The sequence below is a fragment of the Pollicipes pollicipes genome, unplaced genomic scaffold, assembly GCF_011947565.3.
Source record: "Pollicipes pollicipes isolate AB1234 unplaced genomic scaffold, Ppol_2.1 Scaffold_6052;HRSCAF=7182_pilon_pilon_pilon, whole genome shotgun sequence".
NCBI classification, from domain to species: Eukaryota; Metazoa; Arthropoda; class Thecostraca; order Pollicipedomorpha; family Pollicipedidae; genus Pollicipes; species Pollicipes pollicipes.
In genome coordinates this window covers 26713975-26727238 of record NW_023596805.1, presented here as the reverse complement: position 1 = coordinate 26727238, position 13264 = coordinate 26713975, and the positions used below count along the sequence as shown (strand labels likewise).

At 51.3% G+C, this 13264-nt stretch overlaps 1 protein-coding gene across 2 annotated transcripts; it reads right to left on the bottom strand.

Annotated features, from left to right (window-relative positions):
• Positions 1-661: 661 nt before the first annotated feature.
• On the bottom strand, positions 662-7201 carry LOC119104578 (DNA ligase 1; the record flags this gene model as incomplete). Of its 2 annotated transcripts, none has more annotated exon segments than XM_037228305.1 (4): positions 662-817; positions 1669-1811; positions 3140-3451; positions 7088-7201. In XM_037228305.1, coding segments are annotated over 4 exon segments (620 nt in total), but the record flags the coding sequence as incomplete, so codon positions are not given.
• Positions 7202-13264: the final 6063 nt, after the last annotated feature.

The following is a 13264-nucleotide window of genomic DNA, read 5'->3' as shown; positions in this document are numbered from 1 at the left end:
AATGTCCGCGGCGTACTGCGGACGCCGTTGCCGGTGTAAGATAGGATGTAATGTATTTCGACAGAAAAGATCGTAAAATGTCGCTGCTTTCTGATCATCGCTAGAGTTGTTTCACCTAGACAGGTTGTGCTATGGATAGTTTTTCGAATGTGAGTACGAATCAAGAAGTTGTTACACAGACAATCCTTTTTCGGATAAGTTACTATAAATTTTCATCTAGGCCCCGCTTTTTTTTGCACACACGATATTGTGCCTTTGTCGAGACTGATCATAGCTGAGATTGTTATCCGGGGCATCATGGTCGCTAATGTTTTCTCGGTCGTAATCAAGTAAACGGACTGCAGTTCGAATCACGACATCAGCCGGAGCGTCCCAGGACTACACGAGGAGGGAAAACAAAATAAAATACAATGCCTGTTTCAAAGTATGCCAGCCATGGCGAAGTTGTTACACAAATAATTCCAGCAGATTTAGAGTCACTGATATGCCTCCGCATTATTACATTGTTTCTGCTGTCTTGAAACAACAGCACAACCTTAGCAGGTCATCACGAGCCTCATCGGTATCAAAACTGGACGCTGTATGACCTGGGAGTTCATACACCAAAACTGCCACCACTGAACACATTAGTCTCGCAGTCTCGAGCCGTCGCGCGGCTCACCTGGTGTTGTCGATGCCGCGGTTGGACGACTGGAACTCGCGCTCCTTCTCGCCCACGAAGTTGACCTGGTTCAGCTGGCCGTCCGCGATCAGCGGCTGCAGCTTGGTGTGCATCTTGTCCGTCTCGGCCTCCGACGCGAACTCAACGAACACCACACTGCAGAAGAGAGGCGGGGCCATGACGTACCTTGTGTGACGTCTGTCGCACGCCAACGGAACGCAATAGTGGGCTTCCCAACCATGAAGCCCACTTTATCTTTGCACAAATGACAAACGTGGCCGTCTACCGGCGCGGTATCAGCCAAACGCCGGCTAATTCTGACTAAAACCGAAGCATTGCGATGGCTTTCAATTTGGGTCGCTATTCACCAATCGATTCTATTTCAATACGGTCATAACGTTCTGGTACGCAGACAAATCACGGCACTACAAGCGCGGCTCCATTGCAGTGCTGTCGTCTTGGGCCAGTATCGTTATCGGACGCCCGCGCCGTGGCGTCACAGCTTCACCACTAAACTCCTCACGAAACGAAATGTCACCCCTCAAATGGAGTGATGCAAACGAGACCCTGAACACAATCAACCACAAATGTGCCTATGCGGTAATCGGAGGCCCACGTGAAAACTCACGACAGTTCACCGCGTGTACCACATCCAACCATGCACGATGCCAACTGACACGTAAAACAAAATTATATACAACATAGGCAGCCCATGTGAAAATCCCACGACAGTACACCGCGTGTACCACATCCAGCCAAGCACGATGGCACGTACACGTCCGACAATGTGTTGCACAAACACGGGTGCAAACCACGTCCTTTACATGAGCTGAAAACCGCTTCAAGCAATACACACCCAATCAACAAGCACCTGTGTTTGTGTGGACAACAACAAAAACAACAAAGACAAGATTCGCCCCGTGCGAACATGTCGCACGCATCAATATCTCGCACGGGACACACTGCCCGAGAAGCACAGGTCCGAGCGTCCCGTCGGCGTCACTCACTTGGGGAACTTGACCGAGGCGGCGGTGGGCACGAGCTTCTTCACCTGCTCCACGGACTTGAGGGTGCCCGGCGGGAACGTCAGCCGCACCGTGCGCGCCTGCATGTCGCGCGCCGCCTTCTCGCGGCTTCCGTTCACCTGCGGCTGGAGAGCGGCGCACGGCGTCAGCACAGCACAGTCGGGCCCTCCAGCTCGATATGACCCCGCCAGCCAGCCAGCAGACGTAAAGCCATTATCATTATGCTTACAGTTGGGCCCGAACACAACGGAAGACATGAAAACATGAATAGCATAGTGTCCCAAATCTCAGAAGCATTGATACGGGGTTCAAATTCGATCTCTAACAAGCTTTTAAAGGGAGCGTTTCACACTCGCACATGATTTTCTCTGAGGACGGATATTTTGCGGGGCGTTCAGTGTAGTTCACAGCTATGCCCTTTCCAGACCTAGAACACTCTCAATTCTGAGCTTGACGTTCGTCAACTTGCGCAAACTATTTCGTGCAGACTATTGCAAGGCTATCCAGGCATACATGACGCCCTACAAAACCAAACGTCAATGTTGCCATCCTCATTGGCCATGAAGTGCTCTAGGTCACGAAAACGTGGTCGTCAAATTATTTGTGTCCGCACGATTTCTGGCACGAACAGACTTCAGCTGGCCCTCGAACGATGTGATGCATTCGGAGTAGGTTTTGAACATGAATGACGTTTTTCCTATCAAAACAGAAATGTGAGCATTGGTATTACTTACGACGGATGTGCGACCGGGAATCAAATAACCACCACCGTGAGACTCTGCGCATGCATGTAAAAATATAAAATGGCGAAACGCATGCAAAAGAACCACGACGATGGGTTAAACACGCGAGCATTACGCTATCCGGGCTCCACGCGAATTTAGCACGCCACCTCCCGACAAGCTGGAGCACTTCAAGTGTAGCAGCCCGTCCACTACCGTGACAAATTCGCATGGACAGTCTGGCAGCAACTCCGACATCACACAAACATTTCATGACATGATCAAACAGTGACATATTATTGGGCACATTTACTAAAAAGTGTTTTTGTTTTGTATAGAACAGTCCTCAAAACTTACAACCAAACCAAGCATTACACCTGAGCTTATTTCATCACATCATGCTTGACTCGATACCTCCGAGTAAGACACATTACCTTTACAGAAAGTTTACTCCACCTAAGCCCCAATGCAGAAATATAGTCTCAAATCGCAATATGAAACAAACATTGAGTAATAAATGTCGTGATCAGATGAGCCAGTTAGTGTCGGGTGAGCCAGTCCCTCAAACAGGCAAAGCTGACAAATGGATAACAAAGTATGATTTTCTGGGCAAACAAAGGTGTCATCCTTTTCAAGTGGTCATGCTGTTTGGCACACATGCTGTAACTGGGGCATAAATGGGACAGGCAGTGAGTAGCATGGATAATACCTAAACAGAGACCATCACATACCTTCTGCTGCTTGGGAGACTTCTGCTGCTGTTTGGGCGGGTGCAACTGCTTTTGCTGCTGAGGCGTCTTCTGCTGCTGCGGCGTCTTCTGCTTCTTCGGCGTTTGTGTCTTGGGTGGCATGGGGGTGTCCTGCTGGGGCTTGGGAGTCTTGTTCTTCGGGGTCTTCGCCGCCGGAGTAGCACCCTTGTTCATGGGAGTGGCGGCCTTGGGAAAGGGTGTGCCCGGCTTGCTTTTCGGTGTGTTTTGTTTCATTTTTGGCGTCTTGGGACCGCCTCCCGGAGTCGCTGCCATCTTCACGGGCGTCTTTGCAGCCTGGATGTCACAAAGGCGAGCATTATTTGCATTCAAGGCTGGGGCACGAGCTGAACGTGAAAAAGGTTACCCCTGTTTGCAGGAATGGCATCCAAAGGGCTTCACATTACAGGGGATGGCATGCAAGGATAGCCAAATCCTTGGGCATGGTTTTATTTGTTATGATCTGGGAATGCCCACAATATCCTGCAAAAAGAATACAATACATGAAATGCAATAGTTGCAAGCACATTTCACTGCTTGGGCGAATTTGTCTGTGAAACTGTGACTGTTGCAAAGTTATTTGCTACTGTCATGCTGCTGACATGGCGTAGTGATGCCCGATGACTTATTTCAGCATGGCTTTCTACCTTCTGGCTACAGACATTCGTATCTCCTGAATGCTGATGGATAGGAAGGCATCTTCAGGTACTCCATGGGGACAAGAGCAAGAAGCTGAGCGAGTCGTGAATCGCTGTGAAAACCGTTTCACGTGCACCGACTCGCCCCTTCCTCGCACCTCATCTGCTGCCCGCTTCTTGGAGCACCACCCATCCACACGCACAGCTGAGGCGACCTCCACTCGGAGGGGCGGCCTCCGTCCGAAGACGCGGTCCACACCGGTCGGACCACCAGCCAGTACCAGAACACTACACCCGATGCTTGTGCCCGCCCGCGCCGCCGCCGGCCGCCCCCGCCAGGGCGGTCAGGTCAGGTCAGATCGTGTGCGGGCGGCCGTCGGCGGCGCGGCGCCGTCTGCCACATGGGGTCATCGCACGAGCGGGTGGCAGGCGGCCGGGCGCGGGACACTCGGCACCCACACGGGAAGGCGGCGCGGCCGTGGGCGGGGGCGGCCCGGACGGCCGGCAAGTGACGGGCCCGGCCCCAAGCCCGAGTGTCCCGCTGCCGTGCACAGGCTGACCGAGTGTTACTGGAAACCGAGTGCGCCGACGACGGGCGCACCTGCAACAACAGAGGCCGGGTTGAGCCTGACGTGCCTGCCAGGGATAAAATGGCTGGCTCGCTAGGCTTTGGTAGGCCTGTGATACACATGTGATACTAATGTCAGGGGCAGCTGGACGTGTGCTGCAAATCAATACTGATTAAGATTTAAGAGAACTACTCTTGGCACATTTCACCTGCTTCTTGTGTGCTAAAATATCCTCCAATCTTCTCTAAAAATGCTACTTTCTTGGCATTATAAGGCAATTAATTGGATCATCATCCTGCATAACAAATATCAAAAATTGCACCATCATGAAACATGGCACATGGGTGCACAGAACCCAAACTCGCCAAATTATACCAAACTTTCAAATGATTTTGCTGGACTGAATTTCTATGGGGTATTTTCCTGAAATCCAGCCTGCAAAAAACAAGCCTTACACCAGTAGTAATGACATGACAATAATTTCAATGAATGTGTCCCATAAATCTAAGCACAATGTTCACTGCATGGTTGCCAACAATGTAACGCATAGAGCCAGTGCTTCAAGGTATTGTGACACTGGAATGTTTTCCAGGAAAACATGATGACCTTTTTTAGAAAAAAAAACAATTGAAAATTCAGCTCAATTAAGCAGGATTAGGAGAACATGGAGTGGGTTTAACTAGAGGTATATATCTAATCCAAGTCTAAGTGAGGTACCAGCAGTATGCTGTGGCTCTGACTCCTCCAAATACCCTTGCTGTAGTTCCCACATTGAGACATGGCCAAATGTAGTATTCCAATGATTCCCAGAGCCATGATGCTGCTGGTGGATGAGTCCCTGACAAGTCACATGTCAAGGTGCTGACAAGAGGACACCAACGCTAAGGCAACATTAAGCCAGGACCCCTATTTGTGAAAACTAGCTCATCACCAAGGTCGTCATTGACTGGGAAGTTTTCCTCCTTGCGATGACATCAGATTCAGTCTAGCAGTTTAAACCACCTAATAATCATTTTGAAACTTAATGATTCCATGAAACATGTTTTCCACATGCTGGGACTAGTGGTAATCATGCACTAAAGTCAAAGTGCTTGAATTTACAGCGTCCATGCTGATTTTTCTTCTGGATTATCACTGCTATATTGGACATGTTCAAGGTAGTGTATTTTGTTTGCATCTGAAGTCCTGGACCCTACCCAATATGTTGAATGTCTCTTAGTTATGTTGAAGTGGAGGTTGTGCATTAAGGAATGATAAGTATGTTTTCTACAGGCAGATCTTCATAGTCTCATTGTCAAGTAAAAAATTATTAAACACTATATGCCAGCCTTTATTCTGGGCATTAGTGTATCAATATGCATTGCACTGCCTCAAGTTGTGGAATGGCAAGCTTCTTATTCCTTTTATCAGGCACTCACTCTCATCTCATTTTACTTTCCAAAGAGTGCATATAATACATGTTGAAAGTTGATCTTTGAATACAGCATGTGTTTGACACTTCAGCATCAATGAAAGTACCCAAGTGCATTTCACCACATTGCTTAGCATAGGTGCTTTCATCCTGATCTTAAACACTTAAATAAAACAGTTCCTTTCATTTCCTCAGTCTCCATACAGGAATGTCACAAATGGCTTTAGATGTATCACTTCAACAAACCACACCACATAGGCAACATTCCTTTAATGCGCAGTTAACAAATGTCTAAGCTGAGGAATTTATTCACTAATGGTAGACAGTGGGGTTGCAGGGCAGTTTAGATGATTGGATGCCTACCAACTGCAAACCTACCTCACTCAAACCTACTCAACTCTACCTCAGTCTGAAAAGCATGGAAAACATGCCAATGAAATACTTGGAGCAGCCAGCATCCTGCCCAAAATATGACTGTAACCTGCCCATGTGGGGCAAATGTTTAAAGGGAGTGTTCCACATTTATATAGGGTTTTAAACTGAGATAGCAGCATTGAAGCCCTTTCAGTGATGCTCCCTGCCCTTCTGAAGACCTAAGCCCCTCTGATTTCTGTAACACACCTGTAAAAACAGAGGGAGTATTTCAGGAACTGTTTCACAGTCACCTCAGCATTCATGCCATATCATTCAAATCCTGCCAGTGCACCAGCCATGCCCAACCAAAGCCTATAAAAACAACTGTCAGGGCATTCACACCTGGTATTCAAGAATGCAATGTCCAAATATTACATCTGTCCACTGGTTATCCATGTTGTTCAAAGCATGCTGATGCAATCAATCCATGATGCATTAAGAAGCCTATTTACTGCACAGCAAATCATGCTCTCAGGCAGTATTTTCCCCTGGAAATTCACAGAAATTTAAAGTGGGTTTATTTCATCAAATCTGACACTTGCTTCTGTACCTTCAAATACTAAATATTCCCCATAATAGTACATACCCCATAAATGATTTGATAGCTAATTATCCCAGATCCTGCTCAATCTGTATGCCACGACATACATGAGAGCCCTGAATGTCGAGATGAAAAATCCATATCACAAAATTATGATACACAGCCCTAGATGAGGAGGTATACCCCATATTTGCCCCAAACGAGATCTCATCGTGACCTCGTGGTTCGCAGACCGGTCAGCGCTATATCAATTAACATGGCACACCCTACAGCGGAGTCAAACCGAAAAATAATACAAACTATACCTCAAATCCCTATCCTTCGTGCGAACGTCATCATATATCATCCACGTATCCTCACCTTTGCCATTCTTAAAGCCGATCGAATTCTAAAGCGAAGAGTCGATCGATAGGACCGACCACACCAAGCGCTGCCTGAGACGCAAAAGAACGGTTCCCGGATTGTACGCGAATCCTGGTGGTGCCACGTGAGAGACTAACCTGGCGCACCCACGCCACTTTTTGCATATGACGTCATTAGTATTCCAATATTTTGCTTTTGATTAAAAACACGGAAACAGCATACCTAGTGTGACGCTTGAAAATAAAAAAATTGTGTGATTCACCACAATCCCAAAAATAGTATCTAATTAATTGAAAGGACGTTTGTTTTCTAGGACGTCCCCAAGCGTTTATTATGCAATACAGCGCGCGTGTACAACGGTGAGTTGAAATTAGGGGTGATGCTCTTTTCATCGTTCCCTGGATCGCGGTAACGCAAAAGTCGCACTTTTTGGTCGCGCTTCCTATTGTATTAGTATGGCCCCGCTGGGCTCGCAGCTAGACCAAATTCCCGGGTAGTTCGTCAGTTAACAGCAGTGGGAACGTGGAGGGGCAGCGGTACAAACTACCCTCCTCTCTTTTGAGGAGGGGGCAACAGATCTTTTTGCCACCCCAAACTCCGTGATTTATGGTGGGCCAAGGAGTCATCGGGTACCTGGTGGTACTTGCTTACTGTGTTACCAAAACAAGCGCAGAGGGCCCATGTCTATTCCGAAAAGGCCCATTTTAAGCTTTTAAAAACCTCTTTGTGTCCGTGAAGAGCCGATCTTAGGCTGGAAATGGTCCGGAGAAACACTCATGCCACTTCCATGCAGGGGTCCTTGGTTTGGAAAGGGCTCATCGTAAGCTCAAAAAGGACCCATCTCAGGTCGGAAAAGGCCCATCGTAGGTTCTGATAGGGTCTTCTTTAGTCTGGAAATGGTGTGTCATAAATTTAGAAACGGCCCATCTCAGGTCAGGCAGGGGCCCAGCGCGCGCTGAGGAACGGAGAACTGTAGGTTTGCAAAAGGCCCATCTCACTTTTTGAGCCTGAGAATGACTCATCTTTGGTCTGGAGTGGGCCCGTCGTAGGCCCAGGCCAGTAGCGGTGTATTTGCTGGGCGGACTGTCCCCCCATGTATGGGACAAGGCCCAAAACTATGTCCTTTCACATTTTCTGCCATATTCCAGGGGACCCAAATGGGGCCCCTGGCGGATTCGTAGAGGAGATTCGTATATTGTGTGCCATCCAAGTAAGCGTAGAGAGCTCATCTCCGGTCTGGGAAGAATCAGTTTCAAGACAGGAAACCCCTTGTGGTGTATGACATTTGTTTAGGGTGCCTGCGCGCCAGGCAAGTGGAGTTGCGCGAGAGAGTCGGCCCTGGGTGGGGGCGCGCGGCGGGGGTGTGGTGTGTTCGGACGCCTCGGACGTTATATTGTTGCTATTGTTGTTATTACGGAAGTATCGGGCAAATACTCACGGTAATACCTGGCTTAGTGCTCGGACGGACAGCAAGAGCGGACAGGATACTGCACCCCTACAACAGTTTCAGGCTCGGGAAGAGCTCTTTTCCGGTCTGAGAAGGCCCATTGTATACCCAAAAGGGCCCGTCTCTGATCAGGACGGGCCCATAGCAAACTCAAGTCCATCTCAGGTCTGGATGGGGCCCATCGTGAGCACAGAAAGGACCTTTTCATGTTTGGAAAGGACCCATCGTAGCCTGAAGTAAGGCCCGTTGTAGATCATGAAAAGATGCGTTTAGACTGAGAAAGTGGGCATCGCAGGTCCGGACACAGCCCTTCTCAACACTTAAGCCCGAAAAGAGCCTATATCAGATGATGCAAGCTCCGTCTGATACTTGAGGAGGGGCCAAAGTTTTGGTGATAAGGGGAGGGGGCGGCACACAGCTTTATGAAGAGCTCCCAGTGAAAAGGTGTGGGGCGCGGCGTATCCATCCTCCACGGGCAACATGCTGTTTTTTTTTTTACTGCGATTTGGTTATTCTTACGACATGTGTTTTTTGTAATTCCGGGGACGGCATGGAATAGGTTAGCTTTTGATGTTGCGCGTGGCCTACCTACCCGCCGTGGGTTACACGCTGTTTTATTTTTTTCAATTGCGAGTGCGGTTTTTGTTTGTCGCGTTTGACCCAAGTGCTCGTTCCGCGCGTGCGTGCCAGGGCGATCAATAGGGGGCGGCCCTTCAAAGACATCGGCCTCGTCGGAGTACGGGGCACGTTCAAACGGCACATGGCAACGTTCAGACAGTGATCAGGCAACGTCCATAGCCTATCGGCCTGGGCGTTGACGGCTGGACACTCGGCGCTTTTATCTCTCATAATGTAAGCCCGGCGGAGGAATTACCGACCCTTCGATGATTCTGAGATCCCGGGCCCTTTCCCCCTTTTTGGGTGATTACGAAGACTCATTCTGTGGGTCATTTGAGATCATGCGCCCGCTCGTGCGCTCTTTTCGGCTTCAATCGTACCGCGGTAATTAACATGCCCTATGTACCAATCTGTAGTTAATGTGTCGTTATGTGGCTTGCCCACCCCTGTCTGGTATTTCTCTATGTGTTTTAACGCACAGTCTGTAGGGAAATAGCAGATCAATGGATAGTGCGTGGCCTGAATTTTGTGCCAGGAAATATGACGCGCCGCGGTCAGGTCCACCTTATACGTCAAGTCATCTTACATAGCTTATATACTGCGTACAGCTTGGGGGACCGTGAATCTCCCACGAGTGCAATGAAAGGATGTTTATCACTACGGGCTAAATAAGCCACAGATGTTTTGTGTTATGACTCCTCAGAGCCCATGAGGGATTCCGGCGTGCCAAGGTGTGATTCCGGCGTGCTTATATTCTGGCGACTGAATATAAGCCGATGGGGGATTCCGGCGTGCCGATGAGGGATTCCGGCATTATTCCGTGACGAGAGAAGGCGGGGCCACGTGGTGATGCCACGGTGTGCCTTGCAGCAGGTGGCTACTATTCACTGTGGACAAATCCCGAGGTGTGAGTGGTGTGGGCTGCAAGGTTCCGCTCATAGTTGAGGGGGTCGGATCGTTGCATTTAACCTGCGCACACTGTGTGTGGCGGCCACACTACAGGCCTCCCTTTATTATGATCGGTGACAAGCATGCGTGGGATGGTGTGAATGTGCAAATGCTAGTTGCGGAATCCCAGTAAAGTGACGTTTGCTGCCCATGCTAGGACAAAAGCATCCGTTTCGTAAAAACGCATATAATTTCCATGCGTCAATGTCTTCACCATTTGTAGCCGGCCTTGTTGGTCGGTTCATGACAGGGAACTGCCTCCTTAGTAATTACCTGTAGACCAATATGAAGGGCCATCTCAGCAACAGGCACCAATGACAATGCCATGTAGATTTAGTCTAAGTAAACGTGATCATTGCCGATGGACATAATACTCGCAACGAGCCCTTTCTTCCTTTCGTGAGTTTGATCATTTCGATGATGATCATGTTTTGAATTTTCAGATATTTTCAGATCTTCTATCAGTTCTGTGTATTGAAAGACCAGACGCTAAAATATTCAGATATCAGATATCATATCAGATTCAGATATCACAAACTGAATGATGAACCTTCTCCCATGGACCGTGCGGGCTCGGGCAGCGTGTCGAGCAGCGTCTTTAAGCCGCTTTCCGCTCGCCTGCTGGCAACTTCGTCGAGGTTCATGCCCGCTAGTGCAACCCTGGCGCGTTAACCGCTGGCACCTGCTGGTCCACGTCGGCAGTTACGCTGATTCCCATCCACCAACACATCGCGCAGTGGCATGAACTGCGATCACGGATGCTCTGGTATGTCGCTTGACAAACACCCATACCCCACACCAATCATCGATCTAATCGTTTCAAGCTGAGCAAGCGCACGTGTGTCCATGTAGCGTGCCTGTGCGATGTCTTGAGGCTTGACGGCAGCAAACTTACAGGGATGAGTGTCGCGGGTCAGCTGTCATCTCCTGCCTGCTCCGCCCAGGTCCTTTAAGTCCATCCCCAAATAACTTAAGTGATCACTGCCCACTTCAGGTCAGCTCACGAGAAGTACGCGGGGAGCTTTGTTACGAAGAAAACCCATGACAAAGACATCGTGTCATGACAAAACGGAGCTGTCGCTTGGTGCCAGTCGCTCGCCCCTTCGCATTTGCTCCATGGACAGTACTGAGTGTGGCAAAATAGTCATGCGCCATGGTGCCTGGCTGCACAGGAAGACGGTGTATAGTTCACTTTCCATAAGAGACCTCCTTGAACACCATCACATAATTTGGATCATATATGCCACTCTTCCCACATACACGCACACACACTGGACACGAGAACCCCTTAATCCGACTTCTTACGCTCTCTGGGCGCCAAACCCTGGCTAAGACGCCGTGCCGAAATAAAAAAACATGTTTTGAGTAATATAGTTGTATATTTGACTACATTCATTGCAACCGATCATAACGCTGATATATACTTGTAAAGATACACTCTCACTGAAAATTAACGTACATATTCGTGCAAAATTATCATTTCCGTTAAACATGCGACAGTAACAAGTCATTGGTAAAAATCGGTGAACGGAAACAGTTGCAGATGTCACCGACATACGGCGGGGAGGTGATTATTCATGAGCGCATCTACGCATGTGAATATGTGTTTGGGGTTCCGCCGAGCGCGAATGATAGGCGGGCCAGAGAATGGCCAGCACTCTCCGTACCACGGCCCGACCAGCGCCGCGCAAAGGAAGAGTCCGCCGGCGCCAAACGCCCGCCCGCCCGGCCGCACCACCCGGCTGCAGGGGCGTGGCGCAGACCAGCGCCGCTCGGACCGCCGCGGCGGCCACACACTACTCGAACCCAGGTCGCATGACAAAAATATGAGCCGGATGAGGGTGCTGCTTCCATTACTTGGTGGATCCTGCCTTTCAGTTTCGCACTTCACTTTGCTTTTGCAGGGTAGACTACTGGGCGCTAAATCCCTCCGTAAAATCACTATCGACGAGCTTCACCCCTAAATCAGTTACAAGACATGCCCTGGCGCCGTTCGCCCCGCCCCACCAGCCTCACCAGCCCCTGCGCTGCAGCGGATGTCGAGGGCGCCGAGACTGTGGCACCAGCTGCTCGACCAGCGCCCCAGCGGCGGCGCCGGCGGGCCGCGTGAGGCTCCCAGCGCGCCGCCGCTCGGCCACGGCAGGGGCCAGCGCTCGGCGCGGCCCTGCCGCGACCAGGACAGGGGACGGGCCGGCGCGCGGCCCGCGCGCGCCGGCCCTGACTAACAACGGATCAGAGTGGAGGCCGGACCCGACCGCACTACGGCTGGCCACCGAGGAAGACGTGGATAAGGCACTATGGACGCACGCCGCGCCGGCCGCCGGTCGGCCGGGGCAGCACGGCGGATGAGCGGGAACGGGGGCGGGCGTCCCACCGGGACGGCTGGCCTCCGTTGAGCGGCCGCGGTCCGCCGGGGCCGCCCGAGCACCTCTGCTGCTCAGGCGGCCTCAGCTCGCCAGAGGTCAGGGACGCAGAGAGCGCTGAGCCCGCCACAGACTGCATGGCAGACGGGTGAACACGCACACAGCAGGCACGACCGCCGCCCACACCGAGCGCACGGCCGGCCGGCGGGATCGACAGACACTCACCCAGAGCACGCGCGCAGCGGATGTGGCTCGGAGGCCACCCACCCACACCCACAACACACACACACCCACACCGGAGGCAGACGCCCTGCCGCGGCAGCCGGCCCCGTCCCAGTAAAGCTGTGGCGCGCCGCGCGCCGGCGCGCCGCGTCGGCAAGGCACGTCCGTAAAGCACTGGGGGCGGCGCGTGTCCTGCGCTTTAGCGGCGCCAGGCAGCGGGTCCGACCCGTGCCCCAGCAGACCGTCACCCGGCCCCATATCGGCACACTGCAGACACCTGCGGCTGCACCGCGCGCGCCGGCGCCGGTGCCGGCCTCTGTTGACGACGCACACAACGAGCAGTTCGCGATAGCACCGATGGGTGGCACGCTAACCGCAGGAGGCGGGCGGGTGCGCGTGCCGCCTCGCTGCGAGACTGTCGGGCGGGCCGGCCGCGCCCGTCTATGGAATGTTACAGCGATCGGCCATTGCACAGCGTTGCCAAGACTGGGAGTAAAGCTTCACAAAATTGCAAACGGGTCCTGCGCAGCCGCTCTGTCGACGCCACGCCGCGTCTCTCCGTCTCCTCGCGCGCCA